The 25,793-nt window shown below is 56.9% G+C and overlaps 4 protein-coding genes across 4 annotated transcripts; 2 read left to right on the top strand and 2 right to left on the bottom strand.

Moving 5' to 3' along the window:
• Positions 1 to 4,595: 4,595 nt before the first annotated feature.
• On the top strand, positions 4,596 to 5,609 carry COL26b_003747 (uncharacterized protein; the record flags this gene model as incomplete). Its single annotated transcript, XM_053176638.1, has 4 exons — positions 4,596 to 4,646; positions 4,700 to 4,718; positions 4,804 to 5,328; positions 5,422 to 5,609. 4 exons carry the CDS (start codon positions 4,596 to 4,598, stop codon positions 5,607 to 5,609), a joined length of 783 nt encoding a protein of 260 aa, XP_053039497.1.
• Positions 5,610 to 9,339: 3,730 nt separating this feature from the next.
• COL26b_003746 (uncharacterized protein) lies at positions 9,340 to 13,825 on the top strand (the record flags this gene model as incomplete). Its single annotated transcript, XM_053176637.1, has 9 exons — positions 9,340 to 9,507; positions 9,571 to 9,676; positions 9,730 to 9,872; positions 9,926 to 10,430; positions 10,483 to 10,501; positions 10,555 to 10,632; positions 10,693 to 11,053; positions 11,107 to 13,743; positions 13,799 to 13,825. The coding sequence occupies 9 exons, from the start codon at positions 9,340 to 9,342 to the stop codon at positions 13,823 to 13,825; spliced, it is 4,044 nt and encodes a 1,347-aa protein (XP_053039496.1).
• Positions 13,826 to 14,703: 878 nt separating this feature from the next.
• Positions 14,704 to 19,915, bottom strand: COL26b_003745 (uncharacterized protein; the record flags this gene model as incomplete). Its single annotated transcript, XM_053176636.1, has 5 exons — positions 14,704 to 18,511; positions 18,564 to 18,855; positions 18,924 to 19,696; positions 19,753 to 19,793; positions 19,850 to 19,915. The coding sequence occupies 5 exons, from the start codon at positions 19,913 to 19,915 to the stop codon at positions 14,704 to 14,706; spliced, it is 4,980 nt and encodes a 1,659-aa protein (XP_053039495.1).
• A 4,418-nt stretch (positions 19,916 to 24,333) lies between these two features.
• COL26b_003744 (uncharacterized protein) lies at positions 24,334 to 25,567 on the bottom strand (the record flags this gene model as incomplete). Its single annotated transcript, XM_053176635.1, has 2 exons — positions 24,334 to 24,731; positions 24,790 to 25,567. 2 exons carry the CDS (start codon positions 25,565 to 25,567, stop codon positions 24,334 to 24,336), a joined length of 1,176 nt encoding a protein of 391 aa, XP_053039494.1.
• Between the last annotated feature and the right edge of the window lie 226 nt (positions 25,568 to 25,793).

Here is a 25,793-nt window from a genome sequence, read left to right as displayed (position 1 = left end):
ACGACGTCGCCTCCCCCCCTCATCCTCTAGGAGCAGGGAGCAGGGAGGTGGTCGCTGCGCCGGGCGGGCGAGAAGCTGGTTCCATGTCTTGTCTCTGTTCCTGGGTGTACAGTCATTTCGGCCAAAAGCAACTTCGATGAACTGATTATGCGTCTTAACGGGATTTGTTGGCCACTGCGGGCTGGGGATCCCACATCAGCTCATCTCGCCCGAGGAACCTTTTCCGGGGACGGTTTTACCGGCGGAGGGAGGTCACCGGAGCTGGGAGGCTGTCTCTGGCTGGTTTCTGGGCACACAGCGAGAGCAAGCAAGCAGGCTGATCCAGGTACATCTGCAGGGCCAATCGGTAACCTCGATTCGGGGGGTACAGGGCGAGGACTGTCGAGTACAGGCGAAGAGGCGACGAGAGGCGACTGGACGAGAAAGAGCGCAGGGCTGCAAGAACGGTTTGTCTTTGATGGAACGGCTGTCGGATTGTGCCTTAGTTTGTTTGCAATTGAGCAGCAGTACTGCAAGACAGGTCGACTGGCGTGCATCTGCGCGCATTCAGACGCAGGCTGCAGAAAGACGGACGTTTGACTCGGACCAAGACATGGAGCGCAATGAACCCTCGAACCTCCCGGACGGGGGCCCGGTGGCGTGGTTCGGAGGTGAGGTGGTGGAGGGCGAAGGCCCAGCTTACTATGCGTGTGCTGGTTGGTTTGGTGTTGGTGTTGGTGTTCGTATTGGTGTTGGTGTTTGTGCTGGGTGCTGGTCCCCCGGAGCTTGGAGATGAGGTAAGCGGGTCCAGACGCCGGAGTGGGGCCATCCATCCAGAGGAACCAAGGACGACCCACTGAAAAAGAAGCACTGAGGCCCTGAACGCTGGGCATTTGGGGGCCAGCACACTCTTGGTACGGGCGAGCCATGGCCGGAGTGGAGCATCTCAGCAGCAGTGTTGCCCCGGCACGATTGCGTTGCTGCCGTTACCCTGCTGCTGAGGTGCACTCTGGACAGCGCAAATAGTGCGTGCAGCACCTGAACACTGCGCCGGTGTCAGCAACTGGACTGGGCAGCAGCAAGCGCGGCGCAGAGCAGAACAGAGCCTTGGACTCGGTTTTGCGGGCCGGCGGGCAGGCACCTTCACTTGGTCACCAAACAACGGCCAACCCTGCGTCAGACCTGTGCCTGACCTCTGCCCTTACTAACGTCCATTGATACCATTGGTATCACGATTGACCACCATGGAACACTTTGAACCTCATGGGTGATTAGGTAAGGTCTGCATGGCTGCACACTGGCACTTTGGGAAATACCGGGTGAGCTATTTGGGGGGATGTGAGGCCGATGTCTGGCGACATGGAGATTCCCGCCGTCGTGGCGAGCCAATAAAACAACACGACAGTCCCAAGGAGAAGGATGAAGAGGATCCTGCGCGCCCCAGTGTCCCAAGTCCCTCACTTCACTGCTGCCCGAAGACGAGATGATGGGGCGCAGTGAGCAGGAGATGCAAGCCCGTCTCTGCTTTCTCTGCCTGCGCCCCAAAGAACGGAGGCCAAGATTGGGGATCTCTGATGTGCAAGACTCCAGGCTGCCATCATCCGGTCATGATACCTACTGCAGACAGTGCTGCAGTTGCTGGAACTCTGCCTGATTCCGTGAGATATGCAGGAGGCGGAAATGCAGGGCCAACCAAGGAGGCGGTGCTGGTTTCTTCGTCCGCACTCACACTGGATGTTTTTTGTCTTCTTGGTCTGGACATCGGCGCTCGTTTGTTGTTCTGTTTGGAAAAGAGTGTGTCTTGTGTCAAAAGCACCGACAATCGCAATAGCGGCGGCGAAAGGCGTCGAGCAGAGCGTCTGTTCTTGCCATATCCTGGCTGCCTGTCTGCCGCCCGGGCGATGCCGCCTATCGCATCTTCAATCACCCACCTTAGCACCTTGGGTGAATGTAGGTCGAGCACCATTTTACATGACCCAGGACTGCCACAGAATGACGGCGGTTGCAGAGACGATCGGGATAGAGTGGGGGAGTTCTTCCAGGGGTGCCACGGTGCGTACATACAGAATGCAAGAACGGTGCGGCTATTTACTCGAGAGTCGGCGCCCAATAAGCAAAGAGAAAGAGCCGAGGCCAGGAACCAAAGTGCGAACGGCTGCAGGTCCGGTGCAACCAACCAACTGGTGCTGGTGTGCAATGCAGGTCTTGGATATTGGTCTTGGGTCTTAGGTCTTGGTCCTGCGCCGCCGTTCGAAAAAGGAATGGTCGCATCTGTCTCCCGATTAGGTCACCTTTGCTTTCACCGAGGCACCGGGTGAAGTCGAGGTAAGGTGAGCCTCCCCACCTGTGGTGTCACCCGCACTCAGTGTGACGCTACACCGCAGGAGAGGTGGATGTTTCTGACCCTGAGTGCACCACCACCGCGTGGTGAGGCAGAAAAAATGGTTATCGCCAGTGGATCCGGCCCCCGGGCAGGGAAGGCAGGTACCCACTTCTCTTATCCTGGTATCTGCTAATGCGATGCACCGTTTGAGACATGTCCACTCTACGCCAATATGCACATCGCCAATAACGTCACGGTGCACTCATCTTCGCCCACCTGACCTCGTTTTCTCGTAACGTCAATCGATCCTCATCACATCTTCTTTTTGCCGCCAACCCACTACAACCGCAACAACATCCATCCACCAGCGAGTCAAGTTGGTCGGTTTCGGACTCAAGTCGACCTCGCCTTATCCCAGCACCCCCAATCAATGGAAGGAACCCCAAGGAGCCCAAGGCATTGAGGGTGTTTCTAAAACTGCTTCTGTCAGAAAGCTTTGGCAGCTTCCAAATCACAAGCGCGCCCGTCGCACTTCTACCCGTGCCGTTACACCATCAAAGCTCTTATTTGACACGCGCCAGCACCACGAATGCCCTGGCCCTTGTCCCTGCAGCCCAATCCCTCCAAATTTGCGTTGTCTTGCCTTGCCTTGCGCTGCGCTTCCTGAAGATCAGTCGTTGCTAACACGAACCGTTCCAAAGGGATATCCCGGCAAACGCCGTCTTGGTCGACCTTGCAGGGGTCCCGGTACCTGGCCTAGCCCCCAACTATCGACGCAACTTGTCCATCTTTTCTGCAAGTCAGCGAACGGTCGTTCCGAAGAAACGCATCTTTGCAAAACAATGTTTCTTCTCTGCAAACACACGCGCCTACTCCTACGCTCGCCGCTCAATCGCCCCAGCCACCCACTCGCCCAATCTCCCTCACTCATCATCCGCAGGATTCCACGCTCACTCGCCCTCATGTACGCACGTACACACACATACACATCGCCCTTGTCCAACTCATGCCCGCCATTCGTCGTCCGCCCTCGCGCCCTCACCCTCTGCCGCCCACCCATCTCATTGCACATCTCGCTCGTCCTTCCAGTCAGATAGACAAGCCGTCACATACACCCTCTGCGCCCCCGCGCGGGCACTTCCTTATCCCGTTTCAAGCTTACAAGGTGACAGCACACCGGACCGCCGTCCAAGTCCAAAGCCCAGTCACTGCCATCAGCATGTCATCGGTTGCACCAGTGCATCACCAACGCCTCGTCCACCGAGGGTTCGGATCTCGGGATGCCCAGACCCTGCCCTAGGCTCTGGCCCGCTGCCACCTCTGCCAATTTTGATGGCCTGCCAAATCAACTGCCAAATGTCTCGCCCTCCTGCAGAGAAGCCCACCGACAGACGTTCCTCGATTCCTTCCATGTGGCGTGGCGTCTCCCGGCGCTTGTTTCGCCCCCCAGTCTGACTCTCGCTGCCCACATATCCTCGTCCAGTTTCTTCGACATCCACCTGGGGGCCGGGCCACCACCTAGCCAAGCCCGTCTCATGGACCGACGCCCACAGGCCCGGTCTCATACCTCACCCCAACTTATCCACTCGTCGTCCATCCTCGCCCCTTTCATCCACTCTCCAGCAGGTGTGGCGGTACTGCTGCTGCTGCTACTGCTACTGCAAGCAGGACGGCATCATTCAGGAGCTCCTCAAGCAGCGCAGCGCGCCAGTTTCAACCCACCACAACCCGTCCCGTTTCCTGTGCCTGTACCTGTGTATGCTGGTCCCATCCTCTCCGCGGCAAGGTACCGACTCCACGTCCCCTGCCGCAATCTTGATGAGGTGCAGAGTTTCACAATTTCCTTATTCGCTCTCGGGTTTCGGTCGATTTGAGTTGCTTGCGTTCCAGCTTTGGGAGCGGATGGATCCAACTCAGCCTCCTCCTGTCTTGTCATCGTCCCGCGTCTACAGCTGCGCGCCGTCTCATTGCCTGTCTGAGCTGATGATTGCTTCATGAGCCGACAGCCCGTTCATCTACGCCCGGTCATCATCCTACGGCCACTGTTTAGATAGCATCAAATTGATTAAAACGCTCCCCTTTGGCCAGATCATTCTCATCTTTAATCCCATCTTTGCAGCTCGCTGATTCATCATCATCATCATCCTTCGCATCTTCACAGAATCGCAACCCACAAATATTTACCAGACGACCTTTCATATATCATACACCTCGTCTTTTTTAGTCCAACTGTCATTGGACGCCCTCTCGCTCGGTTCAGCTGTCAATCAAGTCACGCTAGCCGTCTTTCACCATGCCTACGATGCGCTTTCTCTGCCTTCCCGGTGCCTATGGCAGCTCGGACGTGAGTACTAAAATCCCAGCGATCTATGGCTCACTCACTAACGATCGCGCTAGAAATTCCAAGTACAACTTGGTGAGTCTGTCACTGCAAGCCACACGAGACCATCGCGACCGGCTTCATCAATAACAGGCAATTCATGTACTGACACTTCTCACAGCTCCCATCCTGAAGGAGCTTTCTGAGGACGGCACGGCACAGTTCCACTTCATTCATGGCCCTTGCAAGGCCGTCCCGCCTCCGGGCTTTGAGGACTACTTCGGCGCCCCGCCTTACTACCGCTTCATCGAGCCCGACAAGGACGTCGAGAAGACTCACAGCGACGACGTTCTCGCCCGCATCCGCGACTTCCCCCAGTGCGAGAGCCCGGAAGACACCATGAGAGAACTCATGAGGGAGGGTATCGCGACGACGCATCGCAGCACCGACAGGGCTATCAAGTACATCAGCGAGATTGTCCAGAAGCGCGGCCCCTTTGACGGCATCATCGGCTACTCCGAGGGCGCCACCGTGGCCTCGACATTCATGCTGTACGAGCAGCGCCGGCTGAAGCGCTCCGGCCAAAAGCCGGCCTTCAAGTACGGCATCTTCTTCGCCGGCTGGCCCCCGGTTGACCCCAAGTCCCACGCTCTCGTATTGTCTGACGAGTCCGACGAAAGGATCGAGGCCCGGACCCTTCACATCAGTGAGTTCTTATGATCGCCATGATACGTTATTGCGGATCATCATGTTTAGGCACAGGAGCATGGAGTGGATTTGCTGACGATCCCATTCTTAGTCGGATCCCTGGATCCTTACGTGGACGGCTCCATGGCTCTGTACAACATGTGCGACGCTGACACCGCCTACCTGTTCGACCACGCCAAGGGTCACACCCTTCCCCGTGACAAGGACACGATCAAGGAGCTTGGCGACATTGTCCGCGAGACGAAGGCTGACATGATCGAGGAGGGTCTGCTGCAATAGACACATGTTGTGGCGTCTCCGCAGACCGGGGCATCCCGGCCAGGGGAGTATTTCCGGATAATTTAGCATCGAAAGCATCGCTCAAGGTTGTTTTGTGCCTTATTTTTGGGTTGCAGGGCAAGACAGGAAAGTGTCAAGGGGCTGGTTTCCTATCTCTTCCCGCGCCCGTATGTGTTTGTGTGTGTGTGGCGGCAAGCATTAGATAGAACGGGTTCGCGGTGTCGTGGGTCGCATATTCCAGGGGAGCCTGCTGGAGTCGGGTCATGATGATGAAATGATTTGGATTACTATTTTTTTGGGTTTTGCACGGTTTTATGTTTTTTCTATATGTTTTCCATTTCGCAAATCATGGTGCCGCCGCCTACCATTCACCAAGTGGCGGCCACGTCTTTGTTTTTGGTTGTCGTTTTACAAAGCTGCCCAATGCCGGCAATGCCACACATCCCAGACTAAGACAGGAGCCGAGAAAAAATACAATCACCTGAATCTAGATGGGCAATTCCCACTTCTGAATTATTTGACAGGTGTTCCAGCCGTCAGACATGTCAAATAACCCACCTGCTTGCCATGCGCCCGCCCGCCAGCCCAATTGCGATTTGAATGTCGGTGGACAGGATGCGGACGCATTAATGCATGATCCGGTAGAAACGTCCTCCGCAGGTAATTGACCGACGGCTGGCCCCCTTATGTCAAGTGTCAATCAACGACCCAAGCCCCAACCAACGCCCGCGCATCAAGTGCTCTCACCAAGATGTCAAATCCTGTGGCGAGAAAAACAAATGGGCCGTGCGATCGAGGACAGGGACAAAATGAACCACATGATCTTCCTCGAACACGCCCGTGTGTATCCGAGTGTGGAGACCAAAGGGAAAGTGAACATTGGCCACTTCACAAGACAGCATACAAGATGCAGTGTGAGAGCAGCCGATTTACATGTGTATCCTCGGGACATCTAAGTGGTTCGCCTCTTATTTTCCTGCTGTTCTATTCCAGCCAATCGTCAAAGTCCCTCCGCGAACCAGGTGTTTGTTTCCAAACTCCAACTTATTTCGGCTGCTACTCTCTCCTACTTTCCTATTCTTTCTTGCTATATCATGACTTGGTATATTTCCAAAACACAAGATGAAAAAAAACCGTCCTTTACATGAAATTACCTATTGAGGGATGGATCAGCAGGAAACGGGAGTGCCACAGAAAAGACAGGCGGGTAGACAGCAGAGATGGAGGGACTGGGGGAGCAAGAGGGTGGGGAGGGGGGGAGAGGGGATTGCCCTGCCATGGGAATGATTTGTCGTCGAACCTGTCTTGATTCGCAAAACATGCGTGTCCTGGCTTTGCCCCAGACCTCCCTCTGTCACTTCTCCGTCGACGTTGCCTGCTCTGCGCGGTTGCACACCTACCTGCCAACCCTTGGCACACAAATCCCAAAACGCGCCTCCAGGAAGACCCAGCTCCGGGAAGCGCAACAGAGAGAAGAGTGGGCCGGAGAGGTGCAGGGCAGGGGGCCCATTCCTCCCGCACGGGCGATCCCTGTCCCAGGTCCAGGGCCAAAACCCCCCGACGTGCATATGTGGGTAAGACGCAAAACCTCCCATAGGTACGACGCCTCAGGTAATATATGCTGCAGCCGCTTTGATGCACAAGGAAAAAAGCCGAGAGAAGGTTGCTAGAATGAATTGGTCCAAGACATTTTTTAATTATTCCCGAGAGGCGCGAGGGTGGTAACAGAAATGCACCAGAGAGCGGGGCAAAACGGGTTAGGGAGAAGCAATGAAGAAGACGAAGAAGAAGAAGCACATGCACGCTTTGCTCCATCTCCCATTTCAACGCTTCCCCAAGCAAAGTCACTCGGTACCTTTTACCCTCAGGTAAGGTAAACCATCAATTGCTACCACGGCGTGCTGCCCCCCCGTTTCATCTTTACATCACACGGGTAAAACAGAAGAAGAAGAAACGACGTCCGTTCCTTACTCGTTTCCACTTTCCCAAGACCGAACCAAGAACCGAGCGAAGGGTGCAGCTGGCTGTACGAAGTACGAGCAACGACACCATGACACCAAAACTCAGCCTCCCATTACACTCCATCTGCCTGCGGCTTCTCCAAATCCTGCCCATCTGGCTGCCCGCCACGCGCTCTCGCTATGCTTTTTGCTGCTTGGGTGGAGATGCGTTAATCCGCTCTCTCCCTCCTCCACCCACACACACAGGGCACCACTGCTGGGCAGATATGTGACCATGACTTACACGCACTTCCTCTCCGCCGCTCCGCAGTCCACACTCTGGGCCAACCCAGCGCGCAACGCAGATATTCCTTGGCACGCAGTGGTCAATACAGAGAGCGGGTTAAAACGCAGAAGTTGCGTGATCATGATCATGATCTCGGAGAAATAATGCTGGGGGGTGTGTGGCCAAGATAACTCTTGCATGCAACCCCAAAGCACCACCACCACAGCAGCAAGAACCAAATCGTTCCCCACTGCCCATGATCTCACTTCTCGCCCGCCCATCCATCTTCATCCCATCTCTGCCCATCTTTGGCTTCCCTCTCGCTCGCCCGCCCGCCCGCTCCTCCCACCCCATCCATCCAAATCCCATCCCACCGCTGCCCAAAATCTCACAAATTCCCAAACCCAACTCTCTCGGCGCTAGGTCGTTTTTTTGTCTCTTCCCTTGTGTGTCCGCTGCTGTTCGTCCTTCTTGGGGGGTCCCGCCTAAACCCACCTCCGCGCATCGTTTCGCACGCAAGCAGGCGATGCAGCATCAGCATCAGCATCAGCATCAGCAACAGAAGCACCAGACGCAGCAGCAGCAGCAGCAGCAGCACCTGCAGCACCTGCACAGCCGCTTCTGCAGGTCGTCCTCTCGGGTGGCTCGTTGATACCCGTTTCCCGGCGCTTTTGCAGTGTACTTCTGCCGGTCCCCCCATTTCACAACCATCCCCCCATCCCCCTTCCGCCTTGTCTCCTCTGCCAAACCCTTGCCCTGTGTTCTCCTTCTCGCTCTCTCACTCTCTCCGTCTCTCTCTCTCCCACCCCCGGTTTCTTGCCATTCGACTGCTTTCTCGTCTGGTCAAGTCTCTACATTGGGTGTGGTTTTCTTGTTCGCCCCCCGTTTGCGTTACATCCGTTGTGTGTAGTGTGTGTCTGGCTGGCTCAACTCTCTCCCACCTTCATCTCACTTTTTCTTCTCATTTTCTCCTATCTTCTTGACTCTTTCCCCATCCCTGGTACCCTGGTTGGGAACTCTCTTTTCTGTGTGTTTCCCATTCAGCTGTTGCCGCGGGACGACACAATCTCGATTTATCACTTGTTCCTTGGATCGAAAGACAAACAACCCCCCCAAGGGAGAGAAAGCTGCCATTTGACAAATTATCCTGACACGCGAGTTGTTCGTACAAGACTTAGCTTCTCTGAACCTTTACACCTCCCACACAATCACATTAACCTCCCCTACCCCCTTGTCACTGCCGGCCTGCCGATCTCTCCCCCCTGGTGCCCGCCCCCAGGCTTCACCTGTTTGTGAGAACGAATCTTTCCCCACACACACATATGGCCCGGTCGTCCTCCTCCACATAGCCTGCAACGACAAATAATAGGATATCCAGTACTACCTTACGATAGAAGAGGAAGCACCAGATATCCGGATCGGAAGACATCTCCCGGTCGAATCGGACCCCACGACCTACCCCGGTCACCAACCCACCGCCCCCCTACCACCCCCGCCAATTATCATGGCCACACCGGCCGGCGGCACTGCCGATGCGCCGGCAGCTGCTCCGGGCCCCGGGCCGGCCCCCGGCGGAGCGGTCGCGACGGATCCTAATGCTCCGCCACCGGCTACCAAGAGATCGTGGTGGAAGCTTAGCACGAAGAACGTTGCGACGCTGAGGAATTTCATCGTATGTTGTTCTGGTCTAGCATGCATGTGTGTGTCGATGAGCTCTTACTGACTAGCTTCACAGAGAATCTTGTCGTATGGCACATGGTATGACAAGCTCATCATCATGGTGTCGGTATTAGGTGCCATCGGTGCTGGTCTCACCATGCCGGTGATGAACATTGTCTTTGGTAAGTGACACACCATCACCTTTCGCAGAGAAGCAGCGATTAATACATCTTAGGACAACTCGTCGGCACCTTCACTGGCTTCTTCAAGCAAGGCACGCAGGAGACGCAAGAAGAGTTCACGCGCACCGTCAACCAAGGCGTGCTGTACATCGTCTACCTCTTCATCGCGAGACTGATCCTCACTTACCTTTCCAACGTAAGTCCCCTTCACCCCCCAACCACACACTCCACTAACAAACACCACCACAGCTCGGCTTCCGCATGACGAGCATCCGCATCTCCGCCGCCATCCGTCTGACCTACCTCCGCTCCCTCTTCGCCCTGCCCATCTCGATGCTGGACATGCTCGCGCCGGGCCAGACGGCCGCCATCATCACCATCACCGCCAGCACGCTGCAGCTCGGCATCTCGGAGAAGATCGGCACCTTCTTCATGTCCTTCTCGACGGTCATCGCGGGCTTCACCATCGCCTTCGCGTATAACTGGCTGCTGACGCTGACCACCGCCTCCGGACTCGTCTTCATCCTCTTCGTCTACATGTTCACCACCCCGCCCATCATCCAGCGGCTCAAGGACGTCCAGGACATGGACATTGAGGCCGCGTCTGTGGCTACCGAGGCGTTCGGCGCCATCAGGATGCTCGCGGCGTGCGGCGCTGAGTTCAAGATGCTGGCCAAGTATGGTATGCTCGCGGACAGGTCGAGAGAGAAGGGCGCGGGCATGGCGTGGCTGGTTGCGTTCCAGCAGGGGCTGAGTGAGTTACTCCCACGGCGTTCCTTCACGGATGTTTTGCTAACTTGCCGCAGTCTTCTTCGCCATCTATGCGTAAGCATTCAAGGATGTATACACCTGATGATGGATTTACTAACGGTTTCTAGCACATTTGCGCTGTCCTTCTGGTACGCGTTCAAGATGTACACCATGATGGTTCTGACCACCCCGGCCTCCCTCATCGTGTAAGTCCCCCCTGCTCCTTCCATCCGGCAGGATGAAACTTATCTGACCCTCAACCGTAGCGTCCTTCTCTGCATCATGATGATGGCGTCCTCCATCGGTCAGCTCACAGCCCCGCTGTCAGCCGCGTCGCAGGCCGCTGACGCCAACGCCATCTTCCACACCATCATCGACGCCCCGAAGCCGACCTACGGCAAGCTCAAGGGCCCCGAGGCGTCCGCCGAGGGCGATATCGTCTTCCAGAACGTCAACTTCGTATACCCTAAGCGTCCCGACGTCAAGATCCTGGAGAACCTCAGCCTGACGTTCCCTGCCGGCAAGGTCACCGCCATCGTCGGACCGTCCGGTTCCGGAAAGAGTACCATTGTCGGAATCCTAGAGCGATGGTATGAGTTTAACGGAGACCTCCAGGCCAACCAACTTGTAAGACTCGTCCCAGACACCCGTCATCATCTACATCGGCTAACACGTCACAGACTCTCTGGCTCAGAAACGGTATCATCAGCTGCGGCGGTCGCCTCCTCAGCGAAATCGACCCCCAGTGGTGGCGCAACCAGATTGGTCTCGTCCAGCAGGACAACGCCCTCTTTAACACCACCATTTTCAAGAATGTCGAGTACGGCCTCATCGGCACCGAGTTCGAGTTCGAGGACGAGTCCGTCAAGGCCAAGCTCATCGAGCAGGCCTGCAAGGACGCCTTCGCCGACGAGTTCATCTCCCGCCTGCCCGAGGGCTACCAGACCGAGGTCGGCGACGCCGGTATCAAGCTGTCAGGTGGCCAGCGCCAACGTCTCGCCATCGCCCGCGCCATCGTCAAGCAGCCCAAGATTCTCATCCTCGACGAGGCCACCTCCGCCATTGATGTGAGGAGCGAGCAGATCGTTCAAGCTGCGCTCGACCGCGCCTGCCGCGGCCGCACCACCATCGTCATCGCTCACCGTCTCGGAACCATCAGAAAGGCCGACAGCATCATCCTCCTCCGCAAGGGCCAGGTCGTCCAGCAGGGAACTCACCAGGAACTCATGGCCCAGATCGACGGCCCCTACCACCTCCTCGCCACCGCGCAGAAGCTGGACATGGGCGTCGAGGAGGACGACGACATCCTCTTCGGCGACCTCAGCTGGCGCCGCCCCGAGCCCGAACGTAACTCCCTTCCCAAGTCCATGCCCTTCGGCAGCAGCGAGGGCGACCTCACCGAGAAACGCCAGAGCATCGACAACGTCGACGAGGACAGCAACCCCGTCACCGAGCGCGACGGCTCCGACGAGGAGCTCGAGCGCGGCGCCGGCGGCAACGTCCGCGTCATCAAGGAGCCCCGCGGCCTCTGGGCCCGCTGGCGCGCCTGGCACCTCTTCGGCTCCTTCGGTCTCCTCCTCGGCGAGCAGCGCAAGCGCTGGAAGACGTACATCGTCATCGCCGTCGCGGCCCTCGGCGCCGGCGCCAGCACCCCCGTCCAGGCCTACCTCTTCGCCGTCCTCGTCTCGCTCTTCTCCTACTGGGGCAGCTTCCTGCGCGTCATCGCCAACCACTGGTGCCTCATGTTCGTCTACCTCGCCGCCGGCGTCGGCGTCTCCCACTTCCTCCTCGGCTGGGCGACCACCACCATCGGCTTCGGCATCACCCGCGTCTACCGCAAGGAGTACTTCCGCAACATCCTCTACAAGCCGTCCGCCTTCTTCGACGCCGAGGGCAACTCCGCCGGCGCCCTCACGGCCCGCCTCGCCACCGACCCGACCATGCTGCAGCAGCTTCTCGGCACCAACATGGCCTTCGTGCTCATCTCGCTCTTCAACGTCATCGGCTGCATTGTGGTCGGCCTCGTCTTCGGCTGGAAGCTCACCCTCGTCGCCCTCGGCACCTCCATGCCCATCATCGTCGCCGCCATGTTCTACCGCGTGCGCCACGAGACAAAGTTCGAGGAGGCCAACAACGCCGTCTTCGCCGAGTCCGCGAAGTTCGCCTCCGAGTCCATCGGCGCCATCCGCACCGTCTCCTCGCTCACCATGGAGCAGGGCATCTGCCAGCGCTACGACGAGCTCCTCGCCGAGCACACCCGCGACGCCTTCCGCAAGTCCCGCTTCTCCGTCATGCTGTTTGCGTTCAGCGACTCAATCTCGCTGCTCTGCATGGCCTTCGTCCTCTGGTACGGCGGCCGCCTCCTCTCCGACCACGAGTACACTCCCTTCCAGTACATGGTCGTCTACATCGCCGTCGTCCAGGGCGGCATGTCCGCCGGCCAGTGGCTCTCCTTCGGGCCCAACATCGCCAAGGCCAAGACCGCCGCCGACCGCATCCTCGCCATGCGCGACGCGGACGACGACGAGACCACCTCCGCGGCAACCACCGCCGAGCGCGTCAGCGACGTCGTGCCCTACGAGGTGCACTACGAGAAGGGCGTCGAGATCGACTTCAAGGACGTCTGGTTCAGCTACCCCACGCGCCCGACGCCCGTCCTCAAGGGCCTCGACCTGCACATCGAGCGCGGCCAGTTCGCCGCCATCGTCGGGCCCTCGGGCTCCGGCAAGACCACCATCATCTCCCTCCTCGAGCGCTTCTACACCCTCCACGGCGAGGGCCGCGTGCTCTACAACGGCCACGACATCAACAGCCTCGACCTCGCAAAGTACCGCCAGAACATCTCCCTCGTCGCGCAGGAGCCGTCGCTCTTCACGGGCACGATCCGGGACAACATCCTGCTCGGCATCGAGGACGAGGACTCTGTCTCCGACGAGGCGCTGCACGCGGCGGCCAAGGACGCGGGCATCCACGAGTTCGTGATGTCACTGCCGGAGGGCTACAACACCGCCGTGGGCCAGTCGGGCGTCGCGTTGTCTGGCGGGCAGAAGCAGCGCGTCTCGATCGCGCGCGCGCTGATCCGCCGGCCGTCGCTGCTACTCCTTGACGAGGCGACGAGCTCGCTCGACAGCGAGACGGAGCGCGCGGTGCAGGCCGTCTTCGACGCGACGAAGGGCAGCAGGACGATGATCATGGTCGCGCATCGGCTGGCGACCGTGCAGAACGCGGACGTGATCTTCGTCATGGCCGATGGCAAGGTTGTCGAGAGGGGTGACCATGCGACGCTGATTGCGGAGAGGGGAGTCTATTTCCAAATGGTGAGTTATCATCCTTCTTTCCTGGATTTGAGATTCAATGCTAACTTGAGAACAGTGTCAATCACAGGCGTTGGATAAGTAAACGGATACAGCCCACAGGGGAGGAGCCGCCCGAAACGGAATTTGTTCTTCATTATTTTTGTGTATTCTGGCATAGATAAAGCAGAGAAGACTACAGTCTTTCATCATCATCATCGTGGTAGAGATTCCCCCCTTTCAAGCTGACGCTGTTGTATCCCATTCTGTCTGGATTGAGGCGTTGGGAAAGCAAGATTGTAACAACATTGACGCCCATTACCACGGAATTTACCATCATTTTTTCATTATCATCAGGGCCAATATCATATGTTATCGCGTCTCCATTTAGATTCTAGGCTCAGCTAGGCATTTTTTATTGAATCATGATCAAATCGGAATATGAACTGCTGCGTGCCTCGCATTGTGATCCCTCAATTAGCCCTTGATGATCATCTTACGATGTTGCTTCAGACGCCTCTCTCGCTGCGCACAGTTATTCTCATCACATGTCAAAGTCCGGACTCATACAATCTGACCAATATTGTTGTACAATTCCTTAACTCTACTCTAAACACATTTTAGCCCTCTGACTAAAAAAGACTGGTACTTTTCGTACTTTTCTTTTCTTCTGGCTTGTTTTCCGCAAAGCCAACCGTGCATTCCCAGGCAGCAATAGACACAAATTGAAATAATCATGGACAACGAAAGAATCTCGGATCATCCATCACATCGGAGGAAAGGGATCCTGAAAGATGACCGCACGGACACGGACATTCCCTAGAACAACAACGACAACTCGCCAAGACCGTCACTGCACCGCTTTTCGCGCTCGGGATGCGGCTCACGGAGGTCTGTTTTTTTTCGTCTCATCGTCGGTCACCGAATCCCCAATACGGGACTCCGGGACCGAAACACACACACACCTGTCAACTCCACTCAATTCTAAAACGTGGGAGCAACCTTTTCTTCGCTCTGCTCCATCACGCTCCGCAGCTTCAGCGCGCGGAGCGAACCCCCAGACGGCCGCGACACATGTCCCCGCTCGCGAGCTTGACTGCCGCTGCTGCCTAGACTCATGAGCGACCGCGTGCGCGCGAGGCCGCCGCCCGCTGCTGGGTGCGCGGGGGAGTGCATGCCGCCGGTGCTCGACATCATGGCGGCGGAGCCGCTGCGCGGCCGCGTGTTGAGGCGGCTCATCATCGAGCTCAGCGCGGTTTGCGCGTCGACGGGGTGCTGGCTGCCGTGGTGCGAGGGCGGCGGCGAGTGTGAACCGCGGAGGACGGGGAAGGGTGCTGGGGAGCCTGGCTGCGATGCGTTTGGCGTCCTGGTGAGAGAGGCGCCGCGGGGACGGTTGAGTTTGGCGAGGAGCATCTCGGCTGTGGGCTTGCCTCCCACGGCGAAGGGCTGGTTGAACCGCGTGGGGGACCGGCTGGAGCCGCGGGATGAGGGCGGCGTCGGGAGGATCCTGTTACCATTCCCCCCCTTCCTGACGTGCAGCCCTTGCTCTTGGTGGTGATGGTTATGCATGTCACCTGCCATTTCTGGGGGTGACAGCAGACCGCTCTGCCCGCCGGCGCCGCTCTGTGCCATCTCGAGCAGTGCGGCGCGCTGGATGTCTTCGAAGTTCATGCCAGTGGGCATTGCGGCGGGCATCTTGCTCAGACGGCGGATGGCACGGCTGTTCTTCTCGACGAAGCTGCTCATGGCGCGCAGGGCGTCTGCGTTCTCGCGGCTCGCGACGACGCTGACGTCGCCCGTGTCGACGCGCCCTCGGGCCTGGTGCACGGCGTTGAGCGTCAGAGGTTGCTGCGGGTGCTGCTGGTGAGGCTGCAGGTGCGAGGGGTTCATAGCCGAGACGTCCTGTCGCAGCGAGGCCTGCACCTGCGCCATGACGCGGTCAAAGTCAATGTTCTGGTTCGGGTTCGCGCGCGACATGTAGTATGGCTGCTGGTTCTGGCCGGCCGCGGGGTCCAGCAGGTTGGAGGAGAGCTCGGCCTTGGTTGCCAGGACGAAAAGACTACCATCCCGGATGCGTCTGCGGACGAGGGCCCAACGGGTGCGGGCCGGGTTCTTCTCGAGCTGGGGCTGGTAGACGGAGGAGCGGGCCAGCTGGGCGTAGAAGACCTCGAGGTGGCGGGCCATGCGCTCGAGGACCTGGAGGAGGAAGGTGGAGAGCGCGGTGAGGCGGGCATTCTCGACGTCCGGGTCGGAAGACTCCTTGATGGAGTTTGCGATGCTGTCGAAGGCGTCCATGCCGTTGCAGGCCTCCTGGCGGAGGTCCTCGAGCAGGGCGATGTCGAGCTCGACGCTGCGGGCGGCGTAGGCGAAGACGCCGCGCTCCTGGAAGCGGAGGGAGGCGTCGGCATCGCAGACGAACTGGCCGACGAGGGCGACCTCCTTGGTGCAGGTGGCGGCGTCGCCCGAGGTCTTTGCGCGCGCGACGGTGCCGAGGACGTCGGGGAGCTTGGTGTCGGCAGCGGGGCCGTTGGCGCTGGCGACGCCGAAGGAGAGTTTGAGGACGAGCTCCTGCAGCTTCGGGCCGAAGAGGGCTGCGAAGCCGCCTTGCAGGAGACGGGACTGGTAGCCGTAGAAGGTGCGGACGGCGATGATGTTGGGGAGGGACTCGCGCAGCCAGATGTTGTTGCTGCCGGCGGGGTCGTGGGAGGAGTTGGTCTCGAGGGAGGCGCCCATGATCTCGTACATCTCAAACTGGTGAGCGACGAGGGTCTCAACCGTGGTGCGGAGGTAGGCGGACCAAAGGTCATGGAGGGCGGAGATTTCGTCGCTGCCGTAGTCGGGCTTAGGTGTCAAGTGACCGACGAAGTACTTCGTCAGGAGAGAAGCCACCTCGGGGTTGTTTGTGTGGGCGAGGTTGTCGAAGGACTTTGAACAGTCGACACCAGCGTTAGACTTGATGATGAGGGTTCCGCCCGGGTGCATAGGACAGAAGTCGGTGACATCGTAGACGCTTCCGTGAACACCAATCCACATGCGCGATCCAGGGCGGTGACCAGTATGCAGGGCCAATTGTGATAGAGGAATGGTCGGCAGCGTGCATGGCAGGGGCTTGGGGGTCATGAAGACATCAAGCATAAAGCGTCTCTCAGCAAACGCCTTGTTGACAATAGTATCGACGCCGCTTTCGGTGGCTGTTCTGTAGGTGTAAATCGCCTTGCGGATTCCCTGCATGACGGAGTCGAACACAGAGACCGAACCGCAGACATAGAGATAGCCACCAAGACCACCCTGCTTCTTTGACATCACGAGGTCGCAGATCTGAGCACCCTGTTCGACGATCAAGGTATCGATATAGCGAGGGGGAATGTGCTTCTCGACGAGATCGTGACCCTCGTAGGCCAGACCTCGCGAGTCTCTTGAAAATGCGAGATGGACTTCCATGAAGTCCGCGTTGACGTACTGGCGGAGTTCTTCTTCGAAGCAGAACTTCTCGCGGGACTGGACACCGAGGTACAAAGAGTTCTTGCCACCGGAGAGACCGCTCTGAGCAAGACGAGCTTGCCAGAAGCTGCGGAAGGGAGCGATACCACTGCCACCAGCGAAAAAGGCGCAGGGAGCCATGGGGTCGAGGGGAAGCTGGAAGGCGGCTGGGCGCGAGACGCCGATGAGTAGTTCGTCATCGGAGTCGATCTCACCCATCTCCACAGGTGGGTTGAGGAAGCCGCTGGAAACTCCAGAGCGAGAGATATCTCTACCCTTTGCGAAGGTCGAGCACAGCTTGTACTCGGAGCGGGAGACAGCAAGGTCGACCGTCTCAGGCAGCAGCTCTTCCGTGTAGCTAGCAATCGAGTATGTGCGAGGAACCTCGAGCTTGACCAAGTCGGCCAACCAAGACAGATCTTCGAGGTTGAAGACTCTGTCCCAAATCTGGGGAGGAGTATCCGTGACGGCATCCTGGAGCAAGTCGCCCAGAGAACCCCTCACAGGCCACTCATCGGTGCTCAGGACCTGCAAGACGGTGTTGGAGGATGCGTGGAGCATCCCGTGAATTTTGAGAGCCATCTCCTTGGTGATGGGAGCGAGGTGGCCGCGGCGGAGGATGTCGCCGACCGTCAGCTTGGGAGTAGCAGTCCTCCTCACGGAACCGAGGTGCATCTCGAAGCGGGCCCAGGTTCCTGTAGTCTCAACGGGAGCATCGATGTGTTCCTCCAGGCCAAGAGCAGCAATGACCTTGGCACACTCTTCCCAGCCGTTCAAAGGCATCACCGCCAAACGGTCACCAGGAGCCCAAGTGATACCGGTATCCCGGATATCAAGCGTCACCATCGCGATCGAGCGGGAGGGGTCAGAGTCGACAAACGACCTGCTCAACACACGGGTAACGTAGCGGCACTCTTCGAAAGTGCCTCGCATCTGGTGGGGCTCAACGGGCAGAGCACCTCGGTAGGGCTCAAGACGCTCCTTCATGGCCTCGGAGAACTGACGGTGAGTCTCTTCCCATGGGCGCTCACCATCGGCGGCACCAGAGGCGCCGTTGGTCTCGGTACGGCCCGTCTTAGCAGCGACCTCGAGGATGCCAAAGACCTTGTAGCGGTGGACACCCATAAAGCCGCGCTCACCGGTGTAGGCCTCAACGATGCCATCGAGAACACCCATCAAACGAGGGTCGCCGGACTGCTGGACGTACTCAGGGATGCGGTAGTGGTACTCGATAGCCGCGATGAAAGCGCGCAGGTTGGAGGGGAGCCATGCGCGGAGATGGACACCCTCAGCACCGAGGAAGGATGTGTACCTTGGGATACATGTCAGTAAAGTGGCGAGATAAGACACAGATGTCGACTTACTTTTTCCTGCCCAAGAAAGCGTCCATAACTAGGTAGGGCGGGAACTGGAGGCCCGAAGAGGCGGGGCAGCGCTTCGAGAGAGGGGCAGAGAACTTCGCCCAGCGAACCCATTGCTGGACGGGGACATAGTTCTCACCGGCATTGGGGTTGGTTGAGATCGAGTGGAAGGCGCCGGGCATGCGCTCCAGAATTTCTTTCAAGCGGATCATCTCGTGGAGAAGACCCTCATTGTTGCGGTTCATTACGTGCTCTTGGCAAGCAGCGATGGCGTCGGGGCCATGTTGAAAAGAGGCTGCAAGTAATGATTAGCAAAGCCGGGTCGAGAGCATGAAGTCTGAGGTAAGAGAGGCGTAGTCCTACCAGATGTATCCGCAACTCCCTTGAGGAATGCCACCTCAGCACGCTCACCAAACATTGGCCATCTCAGCTCAATGTTGTCGAAGCGGGCGACGTAGGGAAAGCTTGATGTGGCGTCCTTGACCTTGAGGTTGTATGAAGATTGATCGACAAAGGTGAGATGAGGAAGTGTTCGTCCCATGCGGCGGGATACTTGGAAATAAGGCAGCGCGATGCTGAGAGGAATGCCGACCAACTCCTCTCCCAAGTAGTCACCCATCTTGCAGTTCAATCTCAACTTGGACGGGTTCGTAGTCGCATTAACGCCGTCGTGGCCGTCGTACTTTTGCTCGAAGCGGTAGATGGAGCAAAGCATACCCAGCGCCACCAGCGCAGCCCAGAGCGCCTGGTCGGGGATGATGTCTTCGGTACCCTCGATGACGGGGGCTGCGGCGATCGATTCTCTCACGCGACCGCGGGACACGCATCCAGGCATTCTCTCGGCAAGATCGGACCAGATACGACCAGGGGATCTGGCCAGGGCGCCGGCGGCCTCGTCGTAGTCGGGTGGGCAGAAGCCGTGTTCTATGCTGAGGTAGCCGTCTTTCCAGCCTGTCGCGGGGCCAATCTCCTCCGCTCTCAGCATCACTTGCCTCGCCGGTGCGCCGAGGGCGACAGCGAGAAGATCTTGTTCGTTCACGTTCATTGCGTCCATCTGTTTTTGGTCCTTGGCTGAATCGATCTCTTGTTGTGAGGGGTAGCTGGAATAGAGGATCTGGTTGATGGACTTGCGCTCCCTGATGCCTGTGTTAGTATGCATGTTAAGGGTCGATAGAGTTTGATCTGGACTAACCTCATGCGGAGCCACTCTTCAGCATCGACTCCTCGGGGAATCTTTGATATTGTCAGTATTTCCAAGCATATCAAGTCCTGTCTCGACGTTGACTTACATCGAATGCTGTGTGAATATCGCCCGGCTGGGAAAAGCCAGAGAAGGAACATCCTCGAGGTCCCATACGACTGCTCGATCTGCTTTGCCTGCCGGCCGCGGCAGTACCAGCTGGACACCTCCCTCTGGCTCCCATGGAACCCGATACCGGGCATGATCTCTCTGAAAAAGCCATTTTCGAATGTGTGTCTGTGTTGTTGTGTCGCTTTGATGGTCGGAAAGCTAGAACTCGTGAGAATATAGTACTTATTAACAATATTGGTCAAGAAGGCCGCCAGGGCAGGAGAATATTAGCACCGCCAGGGCAAAAAATTGGGAATGGCCTCTAGCCGAAAAGCTCCACACAGAGAATAAGAGAAAGAGTCAGTTGAGGAAGACGGAACGAAATGAAGCCTTCATGCCAGCGGGTTCGATGGCATCCTAAAAGGGTCGTTCAGCACCGACGGACATCGATGTCGTCGGTGGAGCCGCCTTGCCCATTTTCTCCTCCCCGAGGGACCCAAGAACGGGACCTATGACAGCAGGGAGGCGGAGGACGAGAAGGAGGAGCAGCATCAGCCAGCGCTACCGTGTCTTGGCCCCTGCATGTCTGCCCGTCCTTCTCTCTCCCCCGTCTCCATCGGTCCCATCAATGGGCCATCCATCCCATGGACAAACAAAAAAGAATAAACCGCAGACCGGGGTCACTAGACGGGAGGTCTCCGCGGTCGTTTGAACTCTGATTCACAGCCGTCAGGAACTCGTGGGCCAATGGGAGGAAAAGAAAAGAAAGGGAGCCAGGGGCCTTGTTGACGGGCGAGTTGCACTAGCGGCTGAACCCCATGAGGCCAAAACACGCTAAGATGTCGTCTTAGGTTGACTTGACGCCATCCCAAGTTGAGGGCCTTGGCTGCTGCGTCCTCTCCGCTGGGACTGATTGGGTTTGCTTGGGATCTGGTGAGTCGATGTGCCAAGATGGACGACATGCAGCAGGTCTTGGGATCACCCGTGATCTTTCATGCGACATGCAAGTCTGGTAGAATCGGGTTAATCTCTCGGCGGGAGGCGCTCAGGGGAAGCTGGGCAGGATGTGATTGAGTAAATCTTGTCCCAGCAGTCTGTGTTTTGGGATCATAGCATTCGGCATATCCAGCAATCGCCCACTTGGGCAACTTACTGAATTTTTTTGGCTGGCCCGGGGAAGTTGTCCGTTGCGACAACTGACGCCCATCGTGTAGCGTAGCACAAAAGTTGAGGTGAAGTGAAGTGTGAAAAAGAGATGTAGACAGGGGGTTGTGAGGAAAATAGCCTCAGTTCTAACGACCGGTAACGTCGTAGTGGGTACAGTCTCTACAGTCTGGCCAATCATATCGCGTTATGCCGTCACATATGGTTCAGTACATGCACAAAGTACGTACCCTGATCTGCCGGTGCCACAATTGTTCTTTTTCTGAATCTACGGGAAGGTGGGGGAGTTTGAGAGCTTGGCATCTGTCCCCTGGCGGGTTTTGGCAACTTTGACACTCACCAAGACTCTGCTGCTCCATCGTAGGGCAGGGTACCGTTGCATTTGGTTTCTTGTTCCTGGCCTAAATTCCTCGACCTCTGGCAGGTTTGCTGCAAGGAGCTCTGACGCTGTGCGCTGTCCCCCCTAGCCGTCAACGGCGCCTCTTGTCTCTTTTGTCTTCCAACGGTTGATCGAAGATGCTCTCGCTCAGTGCAAGCAATGGAGAGAATTCTTGCCCCCACACGGCTCCTTTCCCCATTGATCTCCTCCGAGTCCCAGACAAGTGACAGCATGGAGCAAGCCCGGACACGGCCCCTGTCACACTTGACGCCGCCCTCTGTGCCACGGGAGATTGCCCAGGAGGTACCATTTCTTCCGCACCCTATCCATACACTAGGTACCTTACCACTGAACCCAATGACCGGTTGAAAGTCCTCTGGGCTTGCTCAACTCACGATGACGCGCGTTCCAGAACCTCAGAGTGCTGGTCTGCGATTCTTGGCAGTCCGAGCAATGCCATAACCAGGCCCGCATTTCGCCATCCCAACCACACGTTTTCTGCCATGGCGGCAGACGGGGTGACCGCTCGCCCAGCAGGACGGCTGACCAGCCCACGTGAATTCGTGCTGTCATGAAAATTAAACATAGGATCGGTCGTCGGTGGGCGAGTACGCGTGTCCTTCAGGGGCAACAATAACCGACCCCATGTCCGCCGCCTCGCTCCCACTTTCCATTCCCAACATAAGCTCCGACGTGACATCTGCGTTAGTACCAAAAAGGAGAAGTCAGTGCCCAGGGTAGCGTCTCTGTCCCAACGTCAGGAATAATGGTTTAGCTGGTGGGATGAATGGGACATTGGGGCGGGTTTTTGCCATTTCCTCAGGCGATGGACTACAACACCAAAAAACTTAGATGCTTGGCGAAATTGGCGCAAATCCGCTGACGAGACGGATGTACATGATGCTCACATCAACCTCGACCTCCCCTTCCCGTCCGATTTGGGGAAGTCTGCATTAGCACCCAAGCCTTCGGTGCTGAACTGTATGAGTCTATCTAATTATGGCTCATAGAAAGACGCGGCCCCTATCCGCAATGAGCATGGGGTCATGATGTGATGCCTCGGGTTACCCCCGCTACCCTTGGCATTCAAGCAGCGGCTTAGGCCGGACAACATGGGGGAGCACAGCTTTAGCGCCCACCTTGGGACACTCAAGCTTATTCGACGTCTAAGCTTGATCGGTAGCCGGAAATTTCTTCACTTCCGCTTGGGAATTTTGTGGGAATATTCTCCCCAGTACTCCGTAGCCGCGTAATAGACAGGTAATCCGCGCCTCGTGAGTGAACGGGAAACGGGGCCGTTCAGCCTCCGCCTCAGCCCAGAATTAAAGTGTGTTTTTGTTTGCGTATATTCCCATGTCGATATCCGCGCGTTTTGGTGAGAATCTGACTTGTTTCGCTGGGCCCGACAACGAGAGCACAGCAAGCGGCTTTCATCGGAATTGTCCGCTGTTTCGCCCGAGGGCAGTGCGCAGCCCCCGGAGGACGACCGGATATGTGGGGTTCAGACGGACGAGTGGCGGAAAAATAGGGTAAACACCTTAGGTGAGGCTTGTCTCGTGTTACAGTCTAGAGATATTTTACCCATATTTATCCTGATGCCCCCCCGAAAAACTGCGACAATCGAGGTGCCATAGTCACGTCTCACTTGGGTGGCTGTCGATCGCCAAAACGCCCGATGAGCTAGACTGTGGTCAGTGTCCGAGCCGTCCTTGGTGATGGGCTCATCGTGATGACATCTCGGAGAGAGGCATTTAGACGTGCTGATCTTAACTCTTGATGGATCATATCACCGGAGCTGTGGTTAGTGTTCCGGTGTCGCTTGAGCCTCACCAGTGCACTTGGCAGGAAATTTAATGTTGCCATCTACTGAAACAAGAATTATCAGACCAATCCATCCTGACGAGTTGAAAAGTCCAGTGCTTTCGAGCAGTCTCATGGAAACAGGTGATATTTATGTCTTCTTGAAACTCAGTCACATCCCACCGGCATAGGCACCCAATCACATCGAGGAAGCCACAGTGTGCTGGTGAAGCCATCCTCAATCACCTACTTGTGTGATCTCTGTATGCGCTGGACTTTCGTTCGTCCGCAAGTTGACAAGCTTTGCCCACTAAACTGTCCACAATTGCAACCTGCGTAGCGTAGCACCGTCCAACCGTTCCCTATCCACGCAAAGCCCACATAGGCCCTCTCCAAGGTAAGATTCAGTGGGTATTGTGTGGGCTCTTGACGCCCCTGATGGAGCGGCTCGATGCCAGTGGGGGCCAATCTGTCACACGTGGCATTGGAAATGTTTCAACGCCCTTTCGTGGACCGAAAACGCCGGCCATCCTGGAATTGCAAAGAAGAAGCAATCCTTCGAAAGCGACAATGGCGAGCCTCGAGGTTGATCAACCATATGCTTCTTGCTCTTGGGCCATCTTCTGTTGCAATGCCAAGGCGGATTTCCCGCGGAGAAGTCTTAATCTAATCACCGCTCCGAACGGCTTCCGAAGGGGCTTCTGGGGGTGATTATCAAAAACGGCGGAGAAAGAGCTTGGTGATGGTGGGAGATCTGGCTCGGAGTTATGTAGTGTTCCGGCTCAAGCTGTCGGAATTCATGGCCATATTGTGTGTTGCACATGAACGAGGTATGCTTGCCAGTCAATGGAGTCGCTTTGTGTTGTTGCAGGTCGGATACTTTGGACACTTCAATCTTTCGTATGATTTCTCAATCAAATTACCACTGGAAAATATTGATTTCACTCGAAAGACAATTGTGAAAGCAAATTTATAGATTTTATGACGCTATGCAACGCTGACTATTGTACAAGAATGATGAAAGAGACTCGCTCGTTCGCTATAAACCCCAGTGCTATGCATGTTCGCCGTATTCTTACACGCATTGTACACATATCGTACACTTTGGTCCGCCTTCGACCCGGAAACCAGCCGGGCATTTACTTAGCGTAGGCCTTGATCTTGGGCTCGAACTTGACCTTGTAGGGGTACTTCAAGACGTTCGCACCAGCCTGGCCAAGGACGCCCTCAGTAGCAGTGATCTCTGCCTTATCCATCTTTCCCGCGGCGGGGTCGAGGCAGACCTTTTTGTCGATTCTGTCGAGCTTGGCCGGACCCTCATTCTTCATGGCGTCCTCCAAGAGGGCGAAAGCCAAGGAGTTGTACAGCATGCCTTCGTGGGTGACCTCACCGCCAGCCGGGGTTCCGGGACATGCCTTCTGGACCTCAATGTTGGTCGCTTGCGCGCCGTTGCCATCCTTGAGGAAAGCTGAAGCCTTTGGGCCGGCTTGAGGCTGGACGACTTCATCGGTGGCGCTGAAGATGGATGTGGTGGGGACTGTCGAAGAAGTGTTAATACATGGTACGATAATGTTGAAGTGAAAGATGAGACTTACCATAAGCACTGTCTCCGCCGCCAGCGCGAAGAGTTGCGACGAACTTGGAGTCGTACTTCTGTTGATACACAGAAGGTGTGCATCCGATAAGTGCCGCAGCAGTGTCGCAAGCCAAGAATGCCTCGGTGGTGCCATGGAAATCAGGAGAGAACGAGACAAAGTCGGTCACCGTCTCCCGCGTGCTAGGCCAGTACTTCATGGCCCACTGCACATTCAAGTTTCCTTGACTCCAAGCAGCAACGGCGGCCTTCTTGCCCGTCATACTCTGGACGTAGTTCATGGCGTAGGCGACATATTCGGAATTCTCCTGGGCATCACCTAGGGACGCTTCGGGGATGTTGACCCAGAGGGGGTCCGCAAAGTCAGACTTGGCCAGAAGAGGACCCAAGTTAGCGCGGAACGTCGACCCAGCCATCGCCGCGGTGCCGGGGACGAGAATAATGGGTTGCTTTCCCGAGGTCATGGAGAAGGTCTTGGGAAAGTAGATCTTGCTTCGAAGCTCTTCCTCGGACATCGAGTACGGTGCATCTTTCTCGGATCTCTTGGGGTAGATCGTGTCCTTAGGTGCGGGGTTGGTGTTTCTCATCGAGTTGACCTCGTCGCCGAGGAATGCGTTCATGCCTTGGACCTGCTTGTCTGCTGCGACGACGTTGGCTGATTGGTTGTTCTCGACGATATCACGAACAGTCGCTTCGGCTGCTGGGTCAGATACGGGCAGTCCGAGGACGTTCGTGGAGACAAGGGTCAAGCCCACGGCAATAGCTCTAGTGGTCTTCATGATTGTAGTAGATTTGTTGGCTGCTTGGTTCTTGGAATTGCTGTTGAAGTTTGGGAGTCAAGAGTCACTGTCGAGGGAGTCTCGAAGTCCAGTCGAAAGATGTTTTTCGGTTGTTGGTGATGCTGATGAAGTCTGAATAGTCCAAACCTGCCGTCGATGGATGTTTCTGAAGCTTTATATCAAAAATCCAAGACGTGCCCGTCCACGTCGTCAGTGCGGACGTCAT

This window comes from Colletotrichum chrysophilum, assembly GCF_026319265.1.
Source record: "Colletotrichum chrysophilum strain AFK26 chromosome Unknown scaffold_21, whole genome shotgun sequence".
NCBI lineage: Eukaryota > Fungi > Ascomycota > Sordariomycetes > Glomerellales > Glomerellaceae > Colletotrichum > Colletotrichum chrysophilum.
This window is presented reverse-complemented; position numbering and strand designations above follow the sequence as displayed.